Genomic DNA, 27,500 nt, shown 5'->3' on the forward strand with positions numbered 1-27,500 from the left:
GCAACCACAGCGGCTCCGCACGTCAGAAGGACGGTTACCGCGCGAGATCGAAGAATGTGGCGTGACGTATTATGACGGCTCGAGGCTTGAGCGAAACGTGGCATGACGTCACCCGAAAGGACCGGAAGTCGCCGCCGCCGCTGTGGTTTCTGACGATCTGTGGGCCCGGCTCGAGTTATTTATGGTGTGCCGCTTCGACGTGTGACGTGGACGGCCAGTTATTTTAAACGACTCCTCTTCTCGTTGCCGTTGTTCCTGGTTTTTTGGCGGATATTTAGAGCCTCTGTCGCTTTACAAGTTCAGTTCGAGGTATTTGAGTTTTTGTTCTTCTCTCGTTGAGGTAAAAAGTGCGGCTTGGGATTATTGATGTTCGACGTGCACGGATCACCGTTATTATCGCTCCCGTGTTGTCACTGGTTTCTTTTTCTCGTCAGCCTGGTTCGTTTCGTGGGTTCGTGGCCCGTCTGTCCGGCATGAGTCCCTTGTAATACGGCGACTTGTCCCCAAGACGGTGATTGGTGGTTGTGGTTGTTTTGCTTGATTGTGATTGATGGTCCATTTCCTTGTTTGAGTCTGTGCGGGATGGTCACTGCGAACGAGGTTCCTTTTGGCCGATGAAACCGATTTGACCAAGTTTTGTTCGCAGTGTGTCGAATACGAGCTTCCACGACGTCGATTTGCCTCCATCTCCGTGGCAAGTTTCTGATGGGACTTGTGTCAATGGCAGTCCCGAGGTCTTTGAAGTCCGAGTCCAAACTCTGTGATCACGTGATCTTACTGAAATGATGTTTGCCCTGTTGTACGTACGGTGGCACTGAGGATTTTTTTTAATTCCTCGTTTCAGAGATTGTGCTTCATCTTGTGCGTCTCCCATAACCTTGACCCGACATGCCAGGTGTATAATCTGCCAGTTTGATGCCCTCTCCGTAACCTGGCAATATCAGATGCGGGACGCACCGAACCAGCCGAATGAGTACGTGTTCAGTTAAGGTTTCTGACAATTAACGAACCACCTCGGTCAAGGACCATCGTCGGCTACACCCTTGGCATTTCAGGTGTCCACAAATGTCAAACATTTCATGGAATACTGTCCAGGCTCGGACTCTGAGAGGGAGAAATCGCCTCTCCCACCCACCTTCCCCAACGGATGGTAACCCATGGGGTTTATCCCTGCTCTATCCTCTAAATACTGAGCGTCAATCTACGTGGTGATTGCATCTTGGCACTTGATATCTATCGCAGCGGACTTTTTTTCAGCCATTATTTCTATCATTCATTGGTCTTTTCAGCTATTCTTTCAATCAGTATTCTGATGGCCATACATGAAGGGATGGTAGGCAAGTTGAAAATGATGTCAGGTACGATACCGTTTTCTGCGAAGGACTTGTGCCCTGCTCATGAACAGCTCGGTTTCGTGGGGCAATCGATATGATGTAAACATTCCCCAGGCCACTCAGCCCAGCGTTGTTCCTGCAATTCTCGATGTTGCCAACCTCCAACTGCTCTCCCTTCACATTACACTTACCGTCGGTACATTGAAATGCCCGTTATTTGTTTGCACTCCTGGGATGGCTGCCTGCTTCCAAAACCATCAGCTTTATACTGAAAGTCTTGATATTGCTGTAGCTTTGATTATGCATCCGCAAAGCTTGTTGTTTGGCTTTGGAAGCATTCACTTCATGATGTCCTTCGTGTCCTGCACTTCAATAAGGCAGATAGCTGTGTCCCAAAAAGCTGCTTCATTAATACTACATGTGGAACAACTTGCTGACAACTGACCAAAGTTTTCATGAATAAGTTCGTTTCCCATTCAAGCTGGCAACCGGTGCTGCACGTTGGCTCTGACTATTGGTCTTGATGCAGTCCCTCATTACCTCTGCTACCGAAGATGGAGGGAGGTTATGTTTTCACCCCAGTCTGTCTGTCAGCAGAATACCTCAAAAAGTTGTGGACGGATTTGGATGAAATTTGGTGGACAGGTTGGGTGTACGACGAGGACAAATTGATTCGATTTTGGTGAAGATCTGGATCTGACAATTTCAAAGTGATTCTTCACTTGGGACTAAAAATAATACATAGCACGATATCTCAAAAAGTGGTGGATGGATTATGACAAAGCAAGGTGTATGAGTTGGGTAGGTGACAAGCTGATTCAACTTTGGTTAAGGTCTGGATGTGTATCTGGCCTATCGGTGGAATACCAAACATAAACCGTTCAGCCTGGTAGAGGTATGCATTCTTCTGAGTCCCGTTCTAATTTACTAGGTTCATGATCCTTTCAATGCCATGGACTTTTGAGACCTTGACTCCAGTAAACATGTCAAGTTGTGATATCCAATCCAATCCATTGGGACCATACTCTGTGCAGAGCGTCGGTGCTGCCTCAGCAGTCTCCTTGGCTATTGGGCACAATCCTGGATGCGTCGCCACTCCGACACAGGATACCAGCAAGCTGGCACTCATTTTGCCAACCTCGGAAGGATGACAGGCAGAGTCTCCCCCACCTGGTATGAATTCAACAATAGAATGGGATTTGAACATTGGATCCTAGGATCCCAAGCTCACCACCCTCCCTAGCCATTAAGATTTGAACTCAGGATCCTAGGATCCCAAGCTCACCACTCTAACCATTAAGCCAACGCTCTTAACTATGGCCGGAAACTGTTAACTATGGAATAATTCATTGTGATAGAAACACCAGAAAGCCCTCCATGTTGTACATGTTCCACCAACGGTACTGCGACTACAGAGATTATGATTTGTAAAAGGATGGGAAGACTCTGTGTACTTTGTTAAATTAACGGTTTGGGTAAAGGCTTTTCTTGACAAGTTGTTGTAGTCAGCGTTTGCAGGGGTTTTTTGTTTTTTAAAATTTTTTATTTTGCATTCTTTTTGCTGTTTTACATACAGCTCGACATCTGCCAAAAATTATATTTACTGATTCGTCTTGAAGTCCCATTTGAGTTCACTAAAGTCTGAGGCACAGATCGAGTTGGAGGTTTTGTTGTGGGTGTGTACGCATGTCTGAGAATTGTCATGTGCTGTGAGGTAGTTATTATTTGTGCAAGTATATTGTAGTCATATCGAGCATGAAGATGTGTGCTAATTGTGGAATCAAAAGGTTTTGCTCGAGTATGAAGGATACATTATGCATGAAGATCGCAAATTTGCCCACAGTAGCAAATGGAACTACGAAGTCACAGTCTTGTAGAATTTTTCATCGAGTCTAATTAGGGGGTTTTCATAATTTGCAAAATATATTGTCTTTTTTCCAAGTTTTTCATTTTGTTCATCATGGTGGAACATCTTGCTAACAGGCTTTCAGCCACAGCCATGACGTGTAGGGATCGCACGCAAGAGTTCATGGCGACCTGCAAGTCTATGCAGAGCAGACAGGTAACTGTTAACTACTTGCTTACCATGTGCTTTCCTGCAAATGCTGGAGTGTGCTTTTTTTTTGTCCTTTTATCCCAAGTAATATCTCCACTTTGTGTGACAGCAGCAGAATGGCATTCAGCCAAACCCAACCGGTGCCACACGTCAGCGTACCGAGTTCACCCTCATTGCGAAGTGAGTGCCTTGAAGCAACCTCTGCTTTTCAAGCCTGCCAGCCTTTCGGTGGACCTTCTTCCCAATTTTGTAACATTCATGGTTTCGTCTTCTGGATTTTCTGTTTTCATGAAACATTTTCAAACCACATAAACAGTGATATAGGTGATTACAAGCTTGCTCATTCAGTAGTTTTTGGATACTGTTCGACCCTGATCCAGAAAGGTATGATGCAAATCAACAATTTTTTTCCTGTAAGAATTCATGGAATAATGGAGCGATGCATAACTAATGTCACCACTTCACCCATTATATTTCACTTTTTACCTCGGGTATTTCCATTTTTCAGGGGGTTAATGACATTTGGATTCTAATACACAAATTTTATAAATAATTTGAAGTGTTTGTATGTGACTCTTTCGTCGCCAAAACGTAACGTGTAGGTCCTTCAGAATCTGGGCAAAGATTTAAGCTACAACACATTGGCCTTGAAGGCAGTTTTGAGGCCACTAAATGCTGCTCTAAAGTATAGATTGAGATGTGAGTCAGGCAGTGCTGTTAGAGGCCTGCAGGCAAAAGGTAACCACCATGAGGCCAATAACTCCATAGATTTTCAATGTCCAAAACCTCCGATGTGAAAAGCTCAACTCCATACGTTTTCAATGCACAACATGTGCCGGAACCCCGACATAGCTTTTTCCCGTGCCTGTCGAGCAGCAAGTATCCCCTACCCTCCCCTTGCCCCAGTTAAAAAAAACCTAACAGATGCCAGATGTAGTTAAATAAAAATAAAGAACATATTGTGGAGTTTTAATTGTTGTCACTTTTGGTACCTCTTCTGGAGGCAATGAATATCGGCATTTAAGTCTGTGGAGGCATTATGCTTTCGGGTTGTCTGTCCGTGATGGGTTTTCATTATCGCGATAACTTAAGAATGGCTGAGGGGATCCAAGTCAAACCTGGCACAAGCATGTATAATGGTGTAAAGATGTGAGGGATCAAGAGGTCAGAGGTCCCGTTAGATGATTGTTATGCTAACTTCTGAACCAGTGATGGGGATTTGGCCAAACTTGGTACAAGTATATAATATTGTTGTGGGCTGAGGAGTCGGGTGAGAAGACCACTAGGTGGGGTAAGCTATCTCTGTTCCACCAGACTCCCCAGAATTGTAGGCCGTCCCTCACGGATAATTCCGTGACGCGGCGGGTCGCTTAACTGACCGTGGATGCCAATAACTCAACCGCGTGACCTTGGGTCCTCCCGTCTATGGGTTAATCGGGTTATCTAATTAATCACGTGATTTAATTACCGGGGAACACGCCCTCAATATGCCTTGTCTGAACCGAATCACTCTACTGGATCGGATGCAGCCGAGCGACACTGCCAAGGACGTACCGGCGAAAAGGAACGGATCGTTGGGAATAAAGTCCTGGCTAAACTAGGATTCGGACCATGCTGGATCAATGAAAGAAACCACAAAGATGAGCTGGGAACATTCCTAATAATTTATTAACAGCGGGCGAGGAAAGGTATCTGGTACGATAAAGATTTATTGGGGTGTCTTGTGCAGAGATAGGGGAGAGAAATGTGGTGCAGCAAATAAACAGGCAACTTACAAAAGGGGACACAGCAGACTTGATGCAAAATTAATAACAATAATAATGTTAACGATCTTCTGCTGTCTTACTTAAGCACACACACACACACACACACACACACACACACACACACACACACACACACACACACACACACACACACACACACACACACACACACACACACACACACACACACACACACACACACACACACACACACACACACACGAAGAGGGAGTATTGCAAAGAGAAGGGAAAGGAGTTGAGGCCACGATTTCTGTACCTTTGTACTTGATAACACGATGCGCCACCAATACGTTTGGGGGTGGGGGGGGGATGCTCTGTGGTACAGTACCCGACAGTGGGCGTGTCATCTCTGGCTTCAGTCACACTTGTGGAGACCTTTTTCGTGAAGGAGGAGCTTGAGTGGAGAAGGGGCGGAGTCCAGAGTGGTAGGCGGGTGGGGTTGACGTCATGTGGAGGCGGAGTCCAGACAGCAGGTGGCGGTTCGTGGTAGTGTCGGCGAGGCGAGAGCAGGAGAGAGGCGGAGAAAAGAAAGGCGGAGGGACTGCTCCAACCTTTATAGGGCCTGCCTCGTGGGGGGGGGGCATGCCGAATCAAAACGTCATCACCTGAATCTGGCGTTTCGATTGGCCCCGACCCCTCACGTGGCCCGCCACCTTTGGCCGGAAACCGCCGAACTTCATTTCTGGCAAGGCCATCCCAGACAGCGGGAATATTCTGCTCCAACCTCACGACATGACACTAACCACCCACACCGAAATTGGCACGCGAATCGTCCTGCAAAAACCTCCGGGCCGTGCCCGGGCGACTGGTTGAGGGTCCTGCCTGCCTGCTCGGGCGTTTGACCAGCGTCGATCAATGCGCTCGCTCCGCGCACGCCAACGTGGCCCGCACTGTACATTCCCCGGCTCGAACGCAGCTTCGCTGGCCGTAGAGACGAAGAGATGTTCACCATCCGTGGAGAATCCGCTGCTGCCAGCGAGGGCCGAAGGTTCATCGCCAGGAATAAATCCATGCACGTTTGAGTGGCGTACGTGTCTGCCTTCGAGCACGTTCCATACAGCGCGCGCGGTTCGGCCATTACGCACGTGGCCAGCGCTTGCGTTCACACGGCTTCGCTTGCGTGTGCACGGGGTGAACACCAATATGTGTCGGATATTGAGGTTGAAAAGGAACAAGCCGCTTCTACTCCGCACACTCGTATCCCGCCAAACATGGCGTGGTCGTCTTTATCGGCCTCCGTACGCGTTTCGTGCAGCGTGGGCGTCATGCTGGTTGTGTTTCCTGTGTTCTGAAAAACACAATTCGTGCAGCCTCTCAAGAGGTACTCATTCGCATGTCTTTTTAATGCAACCCGCAATTTTCCCCAGATCATCGGAAGCTCGTTACGATAATCCCGCACCGCCACGCGCACCACATGACTCGCTACACATGTTGGGTTTAGGGCTCGCCCGGGAACGAGGATCTCTGTGCAGCAGTTTCCTCAGTGGCACTGCACGCTCTGGCCTTCATGAGGCCCCACCTTACAGCGAAGGCACATATGGCTGGTTTACTTCAGGAATAATCAGACTAAAAGAAGAGTAGGGACGAAATGAAGAAGAAAATGATTTAAGCAACCTAGCTATTATATCATCGCAACACACTCCCTTGTTGTCCCGTTAAACAAAAGGATAGGGACTATCTACACGTATAATAATGGAAGAACTGTCTTGGGACACCTACCTGTTCTAAGAACCTCAACAATATGATTCAACAATAAGCTGATTAGATTTCGGCATGAAGAGGTCAGAAGTCGAGTCAGGTAAAAATGATACTTAAGAACGGCTGAAGGGATTTAAATTCAACTTTGTACAAGTATGTATAATGATATAATAATGTGGGTTGAAGTATATCTGTCGACGTGGAAGAGTGCTGTTCTAGTTATATATGGTACGCACCATCGTTGTGGCGCAATTTCCTCCGCAATCCACCTTCCCAATTGAATGGCAACCCATGTTTTTTTTTTTCTGTACTCTATCCTCTAAATGCTGAGTGGCAAGCAAGGAAACAGCGCATTACATTTTTATCTCACCTGGAACACAGTTCTGGGGAGCTTATGGGATGGTGTGTTGTCAGTCCGTCCATCCGTCCGTCCATAAACACTTGCTACTTCTTCTCTGAAACTACACATACAATTTTGATAAAACTTGACCACAACCTTCATCAACCGGTATGTACCAAAAAAAATCCGGCTCTAAAGGGGTCTACGGGGAGGGGGGGGCTGATATTTGCTTTCTTCTCGGAAACAAGACACACAATTCCGATAAAACTTGACCACAATCTTCATCACCCATGTTGTACCAAAGTTTGTTCACGGCATTATAAACAAGAAGAAGAAGAAGAACAACGTGGAGCTCTCTTAGAGCCAGCTTTCGCTACGCGAGACGCAGCTAACAAGAAGAAGAATAAAAGAAAATAACAACAACTTCCGATATTTCATCACGTGCCTTGATTGAGCCAATAGTGACACCCGTCATGGACGATTGTCATTCATGATGAGAAAATAGTGTATTTACGAAATTACAATACATTAAATGGAATAATCTTTAAATAGTAACGTGAACTTTTCGAAACTTTAAAGCAAATGTCCGAATATATTTAAAAGTTCATGATAGACGCTCTCAAAAGGCACCGTCTATGTGAGGATGTGTACATGTGCTCAGTATTTAAGGAGATTCGGATCCTGTATATAAAAGAGCAGAGTCCTAAAGGTTTTGTCCTCACAAGAAGAGGAACAACAACAACAACAAGAAGAAGAAGAACAACAACGCCGAGCTCTCTTAGAGCCACGTTCGCTACGCGAGACGCGGATAAAAATTGCCGTCTGAAGGGGTGTATTGGAGGGAGTTTTCGGGGAGGGTGAAGGTTGTCTCCCAAAAGACTTATTTGCTTTCTTCTCCAAAGTTACACACACAATTCCGATGAAACCTGACTACAACCTTCATCACCCGTGATGTACTAAGTGGGTTTACTGGAGGATTGGGGGGGGATTGCTCCCCTAAATGGGTATTTGCTATAACATTGGTTTATTGGTACATTTTGCTGATTCCGTCCCACGTTGACTTCCTCCTCAGTATCATTATTCTACCAGGTGAGCGCCCAGGGGTATTGGCCCTATTTTTTTTATAATCTTCGCTATGACTCTGCCGTGGTCAGAAACGGACTGCCAACCTCCATGACTCAGAGAGAACACTCCAACCACAATGATACAGAGTCTGGTATTTCAACCTGATAACCTTAGAGCTTCTCAGATTGTTTATATTGCACAGGTCGTAACTTTTGTAACATTATACAGATCCGGCAGATATAGTAGTTTTCAGATGTGTGTATATATATATATATATATATATATATATATATATATATACATATATATATATATATATATATATATATATATATATATATATATATATATATATATATATATATATATATATATATATATATATATATATATATATATAGTTGTTGCAGGCCAGGGACCGGTGGCGAGAACGACCGCTAAGTGGAGAAAGTTGGTCACCTCCCACCAGACTCCCGGAATTGTAGGCCGTCGCTCACGGATAATTCCGTGAGGCGGCGGGTCACTTAACCGACCGTGGACGCCAATACCTCCACCACGTAGCGTATGGTCTTTTTGTCTAGAACCAATTCACCTAATTAACCACGCGGTGTCGTCTACCGGGGAACCACGCCCTCGGTACCGGTACCGTCTTGCCCGAACTGGATTACTCTACCAACTACCTTTCCGGTTCGGATGCAGCTGAGCAGACCCACCAAGAACGTACCGGCTGGGATGAACCGATTATCGGGGATAAAGACCCGGCGAAAACTCAAATCCGAACCATGCTGGACCAATGAAGGAAAAGACGAAAGCAAACTGGGAACATTTCGACAATAATTTATTTTAAATAAGCGAGGAAAGTTATGTGTTACAGGTAACAGGTTTATTGGGGATGTTATGCAGGGGACGATGAGAGAGATGCAGTGCGACAATTTTGCAGCAACTTGTAAAGCAGACACAGAGCAGACTTGTCACGAGAATAATACAGGCAAGATTTACAAGGTTCGAATAACTTGTACAGTTCTACTTAATGGACGGCGACACACTCGGACAAAGTAAACCCAGTTGAAGGCAAAGGACTTTTGTAGCCAGGGAGGGAGTTGAGGTCGCAGTTCTCGGTACTTGAGTTCCGGTTAAAGGGATACTCCGTGGTGCGGCACCTGACAATGGTCGCGCAGCTCGGCCCACAGCCGCACGTGTGTGTGTGTGTGTGTGTGTGTGTGTGTGTGTGTGTGTGTGTGTGTGTGTGTGTGTGTGTGTGTGTGTGTGTGTGTGTGTGTGTGTGTGTGTGTGTGTGTGTGTGTGTGTGTGTGTGTGTGTGTGTGTGTGTGTGTGTGTGTGTGTGTGTGTGTGTGTGTGTGTGGAATCCAAAGCAGCCAGGATCATTGGGTATCTCCCGCGATTAGGCTGAGTCCTTGGGTCTCTCATTCTCTCACTCTCAACGAACGACCCCCAAAGAACTTGGATCCTCCACAGATCTTTGTTTAAACGATCCTGGTCTGGGACAGGATTCGTGCTTCCAAGCATCTGTTGCAGTTTCGTTTCCTTTCCAGACCCCCAAAGAACTCAAGACTCCAGCACAGAACGAACTGTCTCAGCACTTCACGAACTCTCCGAACTCCAAGCACACCACACTGAGGATATTTATCCATCTCCCTCAGCGGGGAGGGGCCTTGGTGAAACTGACGTCACTGTCCGCCTTGATTGGATGGGGCTTCCGTGGGTCCGCCCTTTCAAGGTGGGGTTTTGGCCATACCCGGAAGCCTGCTCCCTCCACACGTGCGGACTCGCCAAAAAGGAACTACTGTAAGAGGATTTTTGCCTTGGACAGCGAGTTGCCGGTTAGGCGAGTAGGTGAACACGCGGTTGTTCAGCCCACATGTGAGTAGCAAGCGAGAGGAGGGGCAAGCAGGCAGAGGGTACCGTGGGTTGTCGTGGATTTGCCTTTGCAATGAAATGGAGTGGGGACATAAAGATTTATTAATCTAACTTTAAAACAATAACATTGTAACGCACCCATTTTATTTTCCCACTTAACACAAGGAAGGGATCTGTCTACACATATACTTAATGGAATAACTGACTTGGGAGGTGGGATACAACACCTGTATGTTGTATGCATACGGTTTCTTGAACCGTAACAATATATATATATATATATATATATATATATATATATATATATATATATATATATATATATATATATATATATATGTATTGTGTACATTTTCCCTCGCCGGATGTGAATATAGTTTCCATGCTTTCTCAGATATATCTGATCTGGCTTAGGTTAATGGAAGTGATAACCTCTGGATGTGATGTTTTCAGAAAGTATCAAGAATTTCTGACTCTTGACTTCTTTTTTTATTATTATTATTTTTTCCCAGGAAAGCATTTTTTGTGTTCTTGTTTTCCCTCCAACTTGTATTTGTTTTCTGTTCCTGCAGGAGGATAGGGAAAGATTTAAGCAGCACATTCACCAAGCTGGAGAAACTCACCTTGTGTAAGTATTGTAGGAGAGATATTGAGGTGTTGCTGTACTTTACGTTCTCGTTATGTGATGCACATGACAGACTTCCGTGCGTATGTGCCATCCTGCAGTGGCAAAACGCAAATCGCTGTTCGACGATAAAGCCGCCGATATTGAGGAACTGACATACATCATAAAGAAAGTGAGTTGATTCGGACTGTCCACTGATATTGAAGACAGTCTTTTGCAGAGCAGTACTTTTATTTGTTTGTTTGTTTATTTATTTATTTGTTATTGTTTCCTAAATTTTTGTCCCATTGTGGCTATGAATCCAAGTGCTATGATGGTGAAAACCTGTTGTCTTTTGCAGTTTTGTTTCAAGGTTGAAGTTCAAGCTTGGCCTAACAGAGCTTGCAAACTATGTCGGTTCAAATAGAAGTTACCCTTTTGTTCATTAAAAACTGCGTGGGTGCAACATTTAAACATACAAGTTGCTCTGCAGATGGTGCCCTTTCGTTGCCTAAAAATCAAACAGTTCAAACTCACAAAGGTTGATTTGTCAGATACAACCTTTTGATTTTAACAAGAGAATTTGTCTGCTGGGTGACTCGTGCAAAAATTCCTCAAGTTGCAACTAGTACTTGCAGTGAAACCAAAATAGCAACCTCGAAGTGATCAAAGGGAAGGTTGTGAACTAATCCTCAGTTTCTTGCTAAAGAGTTTTTCTTCCCATAATTACCCGTTTTGTGGTTCAAATCTGGTCATGACATTGTGAATAAGAACAGATATCTCGGAGCAAGGCTGTCTGTGAGTGGCATCATCGATTGCCGGTGGAGCAAATAACCATGTCAAGCGGTAACTTCGCATACGAATCAGTGTCAACTTGCTGAAGGAGTGGCCTATTTCCATTAGGAATATGGAAATAACCCCCCTCCCGTCCCACCACCAGCAATCTAGGTCTGGCAAGTGTGCAAAAGTGTAACTTTTACCTTCATTTGTTAATCTGTATTTATAATCACCAGCATTAGAATGAAGAACTAGTTTTGCTTGTGAAGGCAAAGGATTAGATCAACAGGACATTAATCGAGGTAAGCAAACCGCTGTCAGAAGCAAGGAGAAGCTGATGTTTCGGTTGTTAACCCTTCGTCAGGGCAAGGTTAATGCCCAAAGCATCATCCTCCCCTTTTTACCCCATGATGGTTAGCATACGTCAATCAAGGTTCTGTTTATTGCTTCCATTACTCATGATATTTATTTAACTGTTTGTGTTGATTTGACACACTGATTGATTTTCACCACATTTGATAGCAATCTTTTTCGTCCCAAAGCGTAAGTTTGTTTGTTTGCTTATTTATTTATTTATTTATTTATTTATTTATTTATGACCACTGAATCTGAACCTCTTCTGTATGCCAAATGCATGCCCCTTCCTTCTTCCTCTTTTACTTTTATCTCCTACAAACCTCTCCCCCTTTTCTCCATACACCCCTACCTTCATCTCGCACTCGTATAAAGGAGTTTTAGTTTCAAATTCCTTGTCTTCCTTTTTAAAATTTAATAGCCTTCCACCCCTGCCCACTTTCTCTTTCCTCTACCATGTGCCCAAAAGGGACAATGGGATGTTTATTTCAATAAAATGAGTAGCTTAATTTTATCCTTAAATTCAGATTCTCAGTTTGTTGATATTTTTCTTGCACACCAAACAATGTTCGTGCCAGATTTCTGTTTAATAACTCAATGTTTTTGTCTTCTGTTTTGGACACTGATCATGTCATTGCCCACAAATTCTATATTTTCTAAAGGAGTAAGGGAAAGGAAAAGGGGGAGAAGAAGTCTGTGTAGATGAAGTAATGTTTATTTTCTACATTACATTTTCATCTTTTGTATTTCCATTAAACTAAAGTTTGATGTATTCTTTATATTTTGCAATACTTTAAAACTCCATTGCCTGGTTCAACTCTTTCAGGACATAAACAGCCTCAACAAGCAGATTGCACAGCTGCAGGAGTTTGTACGTGGCCGTGGTGCTCAAAGCAGTCGGCACGTGCAGACGCACTCCAATACGGTGGTCGTGTCCTTACAGGTGATACCAGTGTTGTGGTTGAATTTATTCATTACCGGAATTGTATCTGGGCATGGGTGTCATCGTACATTGCTTCAACTGAACCAGGGATTATACTGAGGTGGCTGGATATTGGTTGATGGAATTATGGTATGAGACGTATTCAAAAAGTTAGTGGAACAAGTTGCTCACAATATTCCAAGACATGGATGTTTTATGTGTTGTGTGGTAGTAGGGAATAGGGATGTCCAGAAACTAAGTTACTGTCTTCTGACAACATGTGTAAAAGTATTGTTATGTGGAAGGGGGAGTGAGTGGGGATTCCAGAGCTAGAATGTGATAAGAATAGATTGGACCGTTTGCTCGAGTATGTTAGATTTACACCTGTATTCAGAACACATTAGAGTTGGGTTGTATGGAAAATATGCACTGTGGCAGTGTCCTTAGCCTATACTGCTCCATGATGGATGGTCATGTCATGTAAAACCTCCTGTCCACAGGAGGACTTTGAGGTTAGTGAAAAGGGCATGCAAAATCTCTACGCGTGTGTGTGGCTTTGGGAATTTCCTGCTGACCACCTCTGGAAAACCACGCATCTGGTACGAGGGCCCTGTAATGGAGGTGGGATGCTTTTGCAGGCTGGCTGCCCCCCCCCCCCCATGGCAGGACTGCCAATTGCAGGACCCACCGTGTGCTGGAAGGTGGTCCTGAAAGTCATAACAGCCACGTGCGCTCGACAGATCCTCTCTCTCTCTTTCTCTTTCTCTTTCTCTTTCTCTCTCTCTCTCTCTCTTTCTCTCTCTCTTTCTCTCTCTCTCTCTCTCTCTCTCTCTCTCTCTCTCTTTCTCTTTCTCTTTCTCTTTCTCTTTCTCTTTCTCTTTCTCTTTCTCTTTCTCTTTCTCTTTCTCATTCTCTTTCTCTTTCTCTTTCTCTTTCTCTTTCTCTTTCTCTTTCTCTTTCTCTTTCTCTTTCTCTTTCTCTTTCTCTTTCTCTTTCTCTTTCTCTTTCTCTTTCTCTTTCTCTTTCTCTTTCTCTTTCTCTTTCTCTTTCTCTTTCTCTTTCTCTTTCTCTTTCTCTTTCTCTTTCTCTTTCTCTTTCTCTTTCTCTTTCTCTTTCTCTTTCTCTTTCTCTTTCTCTTTCTCTTTCTCTTTCTCTTTCTCTTTCTCTTTCTCTTTCTCTTTCTCTTTCTCTTTCTCTTTCTCTTTCTCTTTCTCTTTCTCTTTCTCTTTCTCTTTCTCTTTCTCTTTCTCTTTCTCTTTCTCTTTCTCTTTCTCTCTTCTGGCCCTCAAGCATTGGACTGTCTGACTGGAATCTGCTCCTTGGTGTGAGGGACGCTAGCCGACTCACCATTCACCCAGTGGACCAAACTGGCCCATCTCTGCAGTGTTGGATTAGTGTGGAGGCACCAATTCATTGCCATTTATTTACCCAACCTCGCCTGCTCTATTGTTCATGTGAATCTGATATTGGTGCCATTGAGGGGTTTTAATTTCCTTGTGTGCTCCTTTATTTGTTTGGCTTCTGAGTACTAGGTCTGTTCTGTTTATTTATTACTAGCAAATACAACCCTTCGTTTCACTGACGGGAATATTAAAATTGAAACGGGGTGGGGGCGGTGAGGGAGAGGAGAGGAGGGGAGTAAGAAGAGATGAGGGAGTGAAAGCAATGACCATTCAGGTGGTGGTGAATCCATCCATCCATTGGGACCATACTCTGTGCAGAGTGTTGGTGCTGCCTAAGCAGTCTCCTTGGCTATTGAACACAATCCTGGATAGGCCGCCACTCCGACACTGGATACCAGCAAGCTGGCACTCTTCTTGCCGACCTCTGAAGGATGACAAGCAGAGTCAAACCCACCTGGTAATTCAACAGCCAAGGGGGATTTGAACTCAGGATCTGAGGTTCCCAAGCCCACCACCTTAACCATTAAGTCAACACCAGACATTGTCGTGAATGGGGAGCTCGGAAAGGGGGAGGGGGGAGAGCGATGGCTCACCACGCGTCACTATACACTTCTGGTCGGAGCGAGGTAGTGGGGAGGGGAAGGGGTGTTCTGGACTTGCATTTGGTAGGGGGACTTGAGGGAAAGTGGGGGAGGGAGGGAGGAGGATGGTCCCCTTCTGCTGGCATTAGTACAGGATTGAACGATCTGGGGTGCGTTAAACCAGCATGTTCAAACGGGTCATACTAAACGCCGCCTAGACACCACCCAGAGACTCCATGGGGGGTAGAGGGGCTTTGAGGGGAGAGAAGGGGAAAGGAAGGAAGGGCATTTTCCTTCAATCATTGAAAAAGCCGTGCCAGTGTTTGTTTTCTCATTTAATTTCCGCACATGCGATAAGCTCTAGAATCTCTCAACCTGTGCCAAATTGCAGAATTGATCCTTACAGCAGTTTCGATTGCTTAAAAAAAGGCGTTCATTTGTCCAAATTGCATATTATTTGACACCCCTTCCTCTCATCAACCTCGGAAGAGTTGTGGTTTGGGGTGAGGGGAGGGGGAGGGAAGGCAGCTTCCCAGGGCGTTACCGGGCGAGAAAACTTGTACAAACAGCAACATTTTATTTTTAACCGCCGTGTTCTATATAAAATTCAAACGCACGCTTTCTACCTGACAAAGGCTTGCCTGCATGCATCCATGCTCTTACATTTGCACCCCTCTGGTAGGCTCACTCCAGATTGGATTTGTGCATGCTTCACTCTGGGGAAACTGGTTTAAAATTCAAAACTAAATACTCGTTTCTCCCAACATCCTTGCGGTCCATGCTCACTGTGCATGTGCATCGGCGATAAACTCATCCTTTCACTCACACACGTGCACGGATTTCCCCACAATCACACTGCACGTCCTGCGTGGCTTCGGCACTGCAGCATGTCCGCTCCCTGCGTGCAGCAGCACATGGTTCGCAAGATGGCCATGTAACCTCATTGGTGCCACACACCACGGGTGAGTACGGACCATGCACCTGTGAAACGTGTGCACCGCACACACGTAACCAAGCATGCAGGCATGCACACCCCCACGGAGAGTCATTTATAGTGTGCGTGCGTGTGTGCGCGCGCGCTGTCTCAGTACATCTTCGTTTACATGTACATCAACAGCTTGGCGCCGTCCGTCAAGTAGAACTGTTTAAGTGTTGCCGTGTGTACGCGTATTCGGTTTTAACTCTTCCTTTGCTTTTTATGTGCATTTTGACTGTATGGCTGTGGATACGTGCTTGTCTGTGTGTGGTGTGTGTGAATAAAAATGCTTGCTTGTTGAACTGTTCCCGCTCTGCTTCGTCTCTTTTCCTTTTTTATTGACCCTCCATCTTGCATCACGTAAGGGGTTCGTAGTGGGTTCAATATCCCGGTAATTAATTGGAACCGTCAAGGCCGACGATAACACCGCTCGGTTAGCACGGAACGGACCGCTTAAGTGGTTCGTGTCCGGAGTCGACCTGTGGCGTGGTACGATCGCCAGGTCGACCATTCGCGCAGGTACTGAGGTAGATCGAATTTGCGAGCAACCCTATCCTGCGCGGGTGGGCAATTGGCACGATCGTGGTGAGGTTAAACCCCCACCCATGACTAGCTCCCGGCGTTGTTCCGAGAGGGTCACGACTGAATTGTCCGTTCCGGTGGGCGAGGCGGCCGCCATTCGAGTCGAGCGGCCAATCGCACGCCGGCGGGCGTGAATTCGCAACAATATTGTTCGTCTAATATGATTAATACGACGAACAGCATTCAATCATTTCGCTTTCCTTACAAATCGCAAGATGGTACTTGAGGGTCAATCTTCTCTTACTGCTCCATCAATTCTGGTGTTCTCTAGGGCTCTGTCCTTGGTCCCACTCTGTTCCTTGTTTATATCAATGATTTTTCTGATAATGTTATGTCTCAGCTCACCATATATGCTGATGACACTTCCCTTTACTGTACATCTGCTAATTCACTCAACACTACTCGTAATGAGGTTGGAGTTTCACTGGACAATGATTTAGAGAATGGGTTGAACTGGGGGCATGACTGGCTGGTAAACTTGAATGCAAAGAAAACTTAATTGTTGTCCTTGTCTCACTCTAGAAACAGGTATTTCCCTCTTGTGCATATGGGGTCTTAAACCTTAACAGAATCATCTGAGCTTCGTCTTCTTGGTCTGGACATCTCATCTAACCTCCGTTGGGATAAGTACATTTCTAGTATTGCTAAGGGTTCTTCCGAGCGAGTTGGTTGTCTTTTTGAGCACGGTGGTATTTACCTCCTGATGCTGCTTTGTTCCTGTATAAGACAACTATACGTCCCCTCATGGAGTACAGTTGCCGCATTTGGGATGGAGCACCAGCCTGATGCTTATCTTTACTTGATAGGCTCCTGAAACGCATAGTGAACCTGGTTGGTGCGGAGATGGGTTCAACTCCACAACCGCGCTCTCACCGTAGGTCAGTTGCCACTCTTAGTTTGTTCTTCAGATATTTTCATGGCAAATGTTCTGCTGGCCTTTCTAACTTGGTTTATCCTGTACGAGTGTTTGGATGCAAGACTCGGTTTGCCATCTCTGCACATCCACGTGCGCCTTCTGCTTGATTCGTTTGCATTAGCAGGAACAATCGTCTGGGTGGCAGACGGACAGTTTTTGTTTGAGGATTATGTTTTTTTTTTTTTTTTTTTTTTTTTTTTTTTTCCATGCGAGACAATCCGCGGCGATGATTAATGTTTTTATATGTTGTTCTTCGTCTTCATATTTCCTCTCCAAATAACTCGACATTACCTTCTTCAAAGCCTGGTGTTGGCTTTGTGGTTGGGGTGGCTGGCTTGGGATCTTAGGATCCTGAGTTGGAGCCCCTGTTAGCTTTTGAATTAATACCAGGTGGGGTTGACTCAACCTGTCTTCTTTCTGAGGTCGGCAAAATGAGTACCAGCTTACTGAGGTAATAACCATTCGGGGTAACCTGCGTCGAAGTGGCGACCCGTCCAGGACTCTATTCCTTGCCAATGAATCTGCCTCGGCAGCCCTATGCGCTTTATGGCACGAAATGAATGGTGTTATAATTATGATTTTTACCTTCTTTTTCATCTTTTCTTTACAAGTTAAGGCCCAGTCACACCTTGACGTTTTAGCCAGGAATGGCAACGTATAAAAATGCACGTAAAATGTTGGCGTACGCTGAAGTTTTGAGGTTTTTTTTAAAGTTTTGGTCGTATTCATAATGTGTTGGTCGTATGCATAACGTATTAGTAATGGGCACAGAACGTTTCGTTGTGTTAAAGATAACTTATACCAACAAATGCTTAGCCTGTTGTCGGCGTTCACAACCTATGCCCAACGATAGTTTAACTTAGTCATAGTGCGCTGCACGTATCGCCGACGAACTCATGGCGTTCTCTGTTAAAAACCTGCCGCTCGCCGATTTAAATCATAACCGCCTGAAAATTGGAAGTGTCAACATCGCAGTCACACCTTGACGATTTAGCCAGCGTATACTGACCTATGAAAAATGTGTCTAAAACGCTGGGACACGTCGAATACGGTATGGGTAAGTTGTGTATACGTTGGGAGCACGATGAAAAACAATGAAGTACGCTGGCATATTACGTGGTATGTCTAGTACTTCGTGAAATTTCAAGCATGCTGAAAATTTTACGACGTACTCGACGTATGGCTCACAAGTTCCGCATACGCTGGCATAAGTTCTCGGCACGCTCCGCAATCGTTTACACACGTCGGCCACACGGTACTTGTAAGTTACTCATAAGTCAAAACACGTCAAGGTAATGTTTAGCATACCTGAAACTTAATTTTTAACCTACGAGTAACGTGCTTTGAACCTATTGGTAGCGTGCTTTGAACCTGTGTGTAACGTATCTCAAACGCACATCGACGTATGTAGACGAATTTGATTGACATCTTCCGGACGACCACAGAACTTACTGAACTTGTTTCTAACTTACAGCTACCGTATAATGGCGTATCGGCAGCGTTTAGGGGAATTGGTATATACAAATGGGCTTCACAAGAGGAACCCTTTGTGTTCCAGCCTCCATGATGAGTAGATGTCAGTGGCAGTAGCAGTAGTAGTAGTAGTAGTAGTTCAAGAGAATTTAGTGATGTCGATGTTGTTGGTAGTAGTTCGAGAGAATTTAGTGATGTCGATGTTAGTAGTAGCAGTTGTAGTTCGAGAGAATTTAGTGATGTCGATGTTGGTAGTAGTAGTAGTAGTTCGAGAGAATTTAGTGATGTTGATGGTAGTAGTAGTAGTAGTAGTAGTAGTAGTAGCAGTAGTAGTTCGAGAGAATTAATGATGTCGATGTTGGTAGTAGTAGTAGTAGTTCGAGAGAATTTAATGATGTCGATGTTATTAGTCGTAGTTCGAGAGAATTTAGTGATGTCGATGTTGGTAGTAGTAGAAGTAGTACTTTCGAGTAACGTGTTGCAAAGTGTGAACAACGTTCGTGTAGCGTGCTTACAAAATGTTACTCATAGGTTAGAAATAAGTTTCGGGTATGCTAAACATTACCTCGACGTGTTTCGACTTCTGAGTAACTTACAAGTAACGTGTTTCAACGTGTGTCAACGATCGCATAACGTGCTTACAACTTATGGCCAGCGTAGCGGAACGTGTGAGTCATACGCCGGCATACGTCGTAAAATTTCAAGCATGAAAAAATTTGAGGAAAACCCAAAAGTTAAACGTTTAAAGCCAGCGTACTACCACTTATGGCAGTGTTTTTCAGCGTGGTCTTAACATATACAAAACGTACCCATAACGTATTCGACGTGTACCAGCGTTTTACAAAAATTTTCCAAAAATCGGCATAAGCTGGCTGAAACGTCAAGGTGTGACTGGGCCTTTAGCTCAATATGACCTTGACTTGCCTTGGTAGTTTGACACTTGCACTGAAGCATTTCAAAGCAGCAAGTTTGTCTCACGTGGAACTTTTAGGCCTGTTTAACAATAAAAACTGACTGTCGTCACTGAACGGATTTTGTCACTGCTGAAAGGACTTTTACCAAACTTGGCATAATGTTGGACTGTAATACAAAGATGAACTAATTCGGTTTTGTGTTCAAAAGGCCGAAGGTCATGTTCCCTTTTAATTGAAAATCCGTTACTACAATAACATGAACCACTCAAGATATTTCAACCGTACTTGATAATCTTGTATTGTAATCCATAAGTGTAACTGATTCAATTTTGGATTGAACAGGTCAACGATCATGTGCCCTTTGAAAATTATATGGCAAACTCGAGTTGGATGCATCTGAAGTTGACTCTCCCTCTCAAGGGACCTTTAATTTTTCATGTGACCTTTCATTTAGATCAAACATAACAGTGGGTTGACATCTAAAGTGGGTGGAGGCATATCCATTGACGTAGTCACGTCAAATTATATTTTCTAGTTACTTCCACAACCAAAGGTGAAGGAGGTGATGTTTTCACCCCTCTCTGTCTGTCTGTGTACAGGATATCTCAAATAGTTGTCCACGGATCCGGATGAAATTTGGTGGGTAGGTTGAGAGTGTGACAAGGACAAACTGATTAGATTTTGGTGAAGATCTGGATCCGGATCCGACTACGAGAATTTTTAAGTGATTCTTCGCCTTTGAGAGACGGGGTTAAAAATGATATATAGCACGATATCGCAAAAACTTCCGGACGGATTCGGACAAAATTAGGTAGACACGTTGGGTGTATGACAAGGAAGAATTGATTCAATTTTGGTGAAGATCTGGATACGAGAATTATTTACTTTTTAAAGCGATTCTTCACCATTTAGAGATGGGGCCAAAAACGACTTGTAGCATGATATTTCAAAAATGTATTTGGCCCGGTATGTGCCATGGTATGCGCTCCATAGAGTGCCTTTCTCGTTAATCTTGGATTCACTGACAATGCCAAAATATAAACAAACAAGGTAGGGATTATTGCATAATGGCAAACTTAAGCTCCATTTCCAAACAACACTAACACTTACACAAGTAGTAAGTGGCACCATATGAAGCATCTCCACATCTTTGTTTTCATTCTGAATAAATGTTTGTTCTTCAACTTTCTATATTATTTGAAGGGATTTGCAACCTCTACCCAGCCATTTCATGATGTGTTAGTGATTTGAGTCTGACATCCCAACACACATGGTTCATACATATTGTTACGAATTCTGGCCCGCCCGGCGTGCGATCGGCCGCGTCACTCGAATCACGACCGCGTTGTCCACCGGAACGGACAATTCAGTCGTGACCCTCCTGGAACTACCGCCAGGAGCCAGTTACGGGTGGGGGTTTAACCTCACCACGATCGTGCCAATTTCCCACCCGCGCAGGATAGGGTTGCTCGCCAAATTCGACGTACCTAAGTACCTGCGCGAGTAGTCGACCGGGCGATCGTACCTCGCCGCAGGTCGGCCGAGGACACGAACCGTTTAAGCAGTCCGTTCCGTGCTACAGTGATAACCGAGCGGTGTTATCGCCAACCTCGACGGATCAGATTCTCTTCTTTACCAGGGTGTTCAAAACCCACTACTAATTTATTCCGCGATTCAAGATTGCACTTTCAATGGGGAAAGAGACGACAAACGGGATACATTTCACACAAGGACATTTATTTTACACGTACACATATACAGTCAATGCAATATACAGGCGACAAGCAAACGGAAAGCAATACAACCGACTACAATGAGAATGTACATGCACTTAACAGTTTTACTTAACAGGGACACGGTGCCACATCATTCACACAAAACAACAGGAAAACCCTCCCCATAGGCAGGGAGGTAGACGGGGTTCGTAAACCTTCATGCCGTGGACCGTGGGTGACCGAATAAGGCCGCGAGACCGTGCTTGGTTACCTGCCCCCTCGAGGGGCGACGGTCGGCGAGCCCTCTCCGGCACTCTCCTCTTGTGTGCGCATCGACCCGGGACCACTGCTCGCAACCCTCACGACTTGGCGCCCAGCGGGAGAGACGAGCCTTCGACGATCCAAACCCTGACGAAGAGGAAGAATCCAACGCGATGATCCAGGCAGGAGAGAGAGGAAGAATCCAATGCGATGATCCAGACAGGAGAGAGAGGAAGAATCCAATGCGATGATCCAGACAGGAGAGAGAGGAAGAATCCAATGCGATGATCCAGACAGGAGAGGAAGAATCCAACGCGATGATCCAGGCAGGAGAGAGGATAGCTCAAACACGACGTCCACAAAGAGAGCGAGCCCACGCGCGGTCCCCCCTATATAGCGCGGGGCTCCGCCCCTTCGCTCCTCCCCGTTTTTGGCTCCGCCTCTCCTCTAGCCCTTTCGAGAAGCTCCTCGAAAAGGGGCGTCTCCTCCTCACGGCCGCCTCACACCCCGTATCCACAAATCGCCAACGAGCTCTTGCAGCCTCTCCCGTCAGCCCCGGCGCCGCAAAAAAGGCGGGAAAACTCGCGCGCCGTTGTCGGCCTTTCACGGGGCCTTCGTTTGAAGTCTTCGGACGGTCCAAAATAACGATAGAACAGAAAAACGGCTATCTCAAAGAGTGGCAGCCTCATGAATCACACAAATTCCCTTTAAACGACGGTGGGGAACTATCTGCACATAAACTTAGCGTCATAACTGATCTAAGGACCCTTTATGGTGTATTGCAAATTTCCACAGCCGTAACAATATTTTGGTGTGTCTTGGACTATTGTGAATATTTCATTTATATGACTTTTTGAATATACCATGTAAAAGTCAGAGCAAAGTATCCATAGGAAAGAGTTTCTAGTATATATAGTATCAAATTTGTACTGAAGATCGTTTTTCTATTGACTGTATTGTAAAAGCAGTGGATATTGACTGTTTGGGATTTGAGTACTCGGTAATTATGCCACAGTTTCATCAATGAAAATACAACCTTACAAAGCTGCATGACCTGCCTTTTTAACCATAGTCTTTACCTTTCCCTGCCTCGCAGTCTCGACTGGCATCCATGTCGAACACTTTCAAGAACGTGCTTGAAGTCAGGACCGAGGTGTGTGTGTGTTGAGCATGTAACCCATCGCTTGTCCATGTCACCTCCACTATGTATCGACTCCACTTCTCTGAAGAAACGTCACAAGAACAGATTGTGCTTTATGTATCATTGGACCCCCTTTTATATCATTCTTTCAGAACCTGAAGGAGCAAAGGAGCAGGCGTGAGCACTTTACGCAGAGCACCATATCCAGCCTTCCACCACCAATCATGAATGGCCATGGTAGGCATATGCATTTCCTTGCTTTTTCTAGTCATGTCCACAGTACAGAGCATTTGCTCGTTGAATTTGATATTGAAAAGCAAGGATCACATCGGAAAACCGAGCTGAACAGTTTACGTTTTGTATCCCACTGATGGGCCACATCTGCCTCTTGACCTTAACCAAAATGTAATTAGCTTGTTTTGTCACCCATCCAACTCATCCATCAAGTTCTGTCCGAATCTGTCCACAACGTTTTGAAATATCCTGCTACATATCTTGTTTGGCGATATTTCTCAATGGTGAAGAATCACTTCAAAAGTTCTCATATGCATATCTTCACCAATATCTAATCCATTCTTTTTTGTCACAACATCCAACTGATTTAGATATCCTGCTTCCAGACAGGCAAACAAACAAATAGCAGTGAAAACATAATCTGGGCCCCCCTTTCTGTGGCAGAGTTAACCTCTACAATGGAGGGAAAGTACTGTTGCAGTCACGGTCGGTCCGGATACATGAGTCGTGTGAATGTGATTGGAAGTGCCAGTTGACGACTCGTCTCCTGAGCAAAGCGTTCGGGCCTATGTTCCGTGTTGTCGCCGAGCGAGGCCCTCGCCAAGTCACCACGTGACCGATATTGATTAAGGAGGCCGAATTTACCTCGTAACCTGATAACCTCTGATCTGTTAATTGCCCGATAAAATTCCGCATCACCGTCCGCCACAGCTTTGGCAAACAAAGATTTATAGAGATTTATATCACCACATTTATAGAGATCAAGCAGTTTTATTTACACATGCAAATATGTATATCACCAACATCATTCAACAAAACATTCCCCGTTACCCCTACGTGCCACTCACGACCCATGGAATATCGGATGTGCAGTCAACTTAACACTACTTAGGGCTTGCATTTGTCCAACAAAGATAGAGGTAGAGACAATTGGAGGAAAACAGACTGCCCCCCCCCCATAACGTAGTGTGACAGTTCCATGCCCCTTCTGGGTGGTTGTATGAGTGGCAAGGCCACGGCTACTGGTGGTCATGGGGTGTCCCCCATGACCACAGTGAATGGCACCCTTGCGCTCTTTTCTTTATTTATTGATGCGCTTGTGTGGCACCAAACACCAGTGGCCACGAGGACCACACTAATGGCCCTCCCGAGTGCCCTGAAATGTAATGGCAGCTTCCTTGTCCATGCCGGCACGTTTTTCACAGCACACACCAGAACACCGCCACCAAGAGTCGCCGGTGAATGAAGTGAACTCTTCACCAATAATGAAGAAGAGCACAGTCGGGCAGCGACGATGGGTGCCCAAGCAGGTGATGGAAGGAACCAAGCGAGCGAGCTCTCGGACGTGAGATACGGGGCCTTTTATTCCTCCTCATTTGCATGTTGGTTCTCGCTGTTAGGGGCGTATATCACTCTTGAACCGATATTTGGCCATGAACAGGTGACCAATTACGGCCGTTTTGAGCCGGTTCCCACACAGGAAGGAGGAAGAAGATACAAGATGATGTGGGAAAGCAACATGCAACACGATGGTCTCTTGGGGTTAGAAACAATATGGAAAAGGGGGTAGGGGGAGAGAGACCATCTTATGTAATACATGCGCAACACGTACAGTATTTACCTCCCCCATCAAAGGTGGACGGAGGTTCGGTTTTCACCCCTGTCTGTCTGTCTTTCCTGGGAAATCAAAGATTGCAAAAGTGATTCTTCACCATTGAGAGATAGGGCCAAAAACAACATATAGCGTGATCTCTCAAAGTTATGGATAGATTCGGACAAAACTTGGTGGACAGGTTAGATGTGTAACGAGGATGAATTGCTTTGATTTTGGTGAAGATGCAGATCCGATCCGGATCTGGATCCGAGAGGTTTCAAGGTGATTCTTCACCATTGAAATATGGAGCCAGAAATTACATGTATCACAATATTTCAAAAAGTTGTGGCTGGATTATGACAAAACTTGGTGGATGAGTTTGTTTGATGACAGAAACAAGCTGATCTGGCCTATCATTGGGTTACAAAATGTAAATTGTTCAGCCTGGCGCAGGTATGTGCTCCACTGAGTGCCGTTCTAGTTAGGTACATGTATTACAATACACTTAAATAAACAAATACTTTGAAATAACTATCGTTATACTATAGATGCATTGTTTACCCCCCTCGGAGCCAGAACAGCAACAGTATGTTGTACGTTTCATCGACTCCTCCGAAAGGATTTGAACTAAGAAGCTGAAACTTTCAGGGATTAATGAGGTCACCCTGAAGTTATGCCTGAGCAATGTTAGCTTGATTCCATAAAGTTTTGAAAAAAAATTTTTCACATCTTGCCATTTTCTTTCTTGTGAGAGGGGGTGGGGTGGGCCAACGGGGATTGCAATGCAACACATTAATGAATCGCCCTGTCTGCAAAACACAAGGGTGACGGTTTATAGTCTGGCCAAGATTCCAACCCAAGCGAGACAACCCGGAGGTATATGCACATACCGCTTAAGACTCGGCTATATGGCCAGCTCGGCATTTTAATGCATCATTTGGGCTGACAGTGCAAAGGTGGTGTAGTCGCCTTTGACCAGTCTGGTTTGTGTTTGATTCCCTGCCCAATGGTGAACTGCTGTTGTGGTGCTTCACAGGTAAGGCGTTGCATTGTTGAGTGTGCCATACGTCAGAAGGATGTTAAGCCGGGTCTCGCATTTGAGCATTCACTGGTGGATATTCTAGATCCCACGGTCCCTTTTGAAAAGAGTAGGCCATTGTTTATCAATATTCTGGCAAAATTCCAAAAACCTGTCTTGACAAAAAGCAAGGGCTACTTGCCCAGGTTGAGGTTGGTTCTCGGCCATGGGAATTGCTTCAGGTGAACAAGCGTTCTGGAAAACGGTGTCTTGTCACTGATAACGATATCTTATGACGACAGCATGCAGACCTCAAAAGCGCCATCAGTAATGCGACCTGTTGTGTTTGGAATATATATATATATATATATATATATATATATATATATATATATATATATATATATATATATATATATATATATATATATTTCTATATATATATATATATTATGTCTCTGTTTTCCCTGTCCCATGTGCAGCTGTCTCGCTACTGCTCCAGGACGATGAGCCACGAGCAGCCCAAGGTGATGGCGCTGTTGTCATCAGCATGGAGCCACGTCAGCAACAGCTGCAGCTTATCGACGAGCAGGTTGGTATATTGATAGAGGGGGTGTAAGACTTCCTGAGCAACTGTCCTTGTGGATGATTATTTCATTGAATTAGCTTCTTACTATATAATTGCCCGTGGCAGCAATTCATTTATTTATTTATTTTTCAAGACGTTATTTCAAGGCACTTCATCAGTTGGATTGGTTATCAGCTTTAGAGTGTGCTCCAAATGAGGAGACCTTTTAAAGGTTTGGAACACTTTAAAAAGACATTCATTGGAGGAATGTGAGGATAGTTATATCAATGTGTCATTACAATCAACCTGGATGTTATGTTGAGAACATCAGGTGTATTTACAATAATCTCTGCCAAGTATGAGCCCATTAAAGTGATTTTTGTAATTTAGTTGCTGCAGAAGACGAGGATGTGGCAGCAACCCATATGTCACTGGGATGAGGGATGGGCTGGCACGGAATAGTCATCTGCAAAGTGATAAAGAGCATTTTCGAGAGAGGTAACACTAACCTCGGTTTCCTTCGTTTTTACAGGACACTTACATCCAGAGCCGTGCCGATGCTGTACAAAATATCGAGTCGACCATCGTGGAGCTCGGCTCGATCTTCCAACAACTAGTTCATATGGTGAAGGAGCAAGAGGAACAGATTTTGAGGTATGCTTCAGTCGGTTCTCCTCTACACCAGCCATCCTTCGTGTGTGTGCAGCTGCAATCGTCTTGTAATGAACAGATTGTTCTCTTGACCCACATTGTTGTGCTGAAAATTTGTTAAACTGGGACTCCCCCACAACCACCTCCTCCCCTCCATCCCCATCACACCATCCCAATAATTATATATATATATATATATATATATATATATATATATATATATATATATATATATATATATATATATTGTTGCGGATTCGCGCCCGCCGGCGTGCTGACGGCCACGTAACTCGAATCGCGGCACGTCGCCCACCGGACGGACAATCCAGTCGTGACCCTCTCGGACTAACGCCGGGAACCAGTCATGGGTGGACCTTTCGGTCTCACCGCTATCGAGCCAATCAGCCCCCGCGTGGGATAGGGTTGCTCGCCGAATTCGACCTACCTAAGTACCCACGCGGAGGGTAGACCGGGCGATCGCACCTCGCCGCAGGTCGACTTCGGACACGGGCCACTTAAGCGACCCGTTCCGTACTATCAGAATAACCGAGCGGTGTTATCGTCGACCTCGACGGTTCGATTAATTATCGGGCGTATTCAGCCCACTACCAACCCTTTACGTGAAGCAAGATGGGGATTCAATGGGAGAAATGACGAA

At 45.0% G+C, this 27,500-nt stretch overlaps 1 protein-coding gene across 2 annotated transcripts in view; it reads left to right on the forward strand.

Moving 5' to 3' along the window:
• The first annotated feature begins 29 nt into the window (after positions 1-29).
• Positions 30-27,500, forward strand: part of STX5 (syntaxin 5) — a 31,475-nt gene continuing 4,004 nt past the window's right edge. Inside the window, exons 1-10 of one of the 2 annotated variants that reach the window (XM_085851513.1) lie at positions 30-309; positions 3,318-3,396; positions 3,500-3,570; positions 10,731-10,786; positions 10,885-10,955; positions 12,720-12,836; positions 22,733-22,789; positions 22,930-23,014; positions 26,106-26,215; positions 26,724-26,845. In XM_085851513.1, the coding sequence (XP_085707639.1) occupies positions 3,334-3,396; positions 3,500-3,570; positions 10,731-10,786; positions 10,885-10,955; positions 12,720-12,836; positions 22,733-22,789; positions 22,930-23,014; positions 26,106-26,215; positions 26,724-26,845 (752 nt within the window). In that variant the 5' untranslated portion in view covers positions 30-309; positions 3,318-3,333. The remainder of the gene's footprint in view (positions 310-3,317; positions 3,397-3,499; positions 3,571-10,730; positions 10,787-10,884; positions 10,956-12,719; positions 12,837-22,732; positions 22,790-22,929; positions 23,015-26,105; positions 26,216-26,723; positions 26,846-27,500) is intronic. The other variant, XM_085851514.1, reaches the window with a different exon arrangement.

The sequence above is a fragment of the Eptatretus burgeri genome, chromosome 13 (genome assembly GCF_056783735.1).
Source record: "Eptatretus burgeri isolate ZD-2024b chromosome 13, Ebu_testis_v1, whole genome shotgun sequence".
NCBI lineage: Eukaryota > Metazoa > Chordata > Myxini > Myxiniformes > Myxinidae > Eptatretus > Eptatretus burgeri.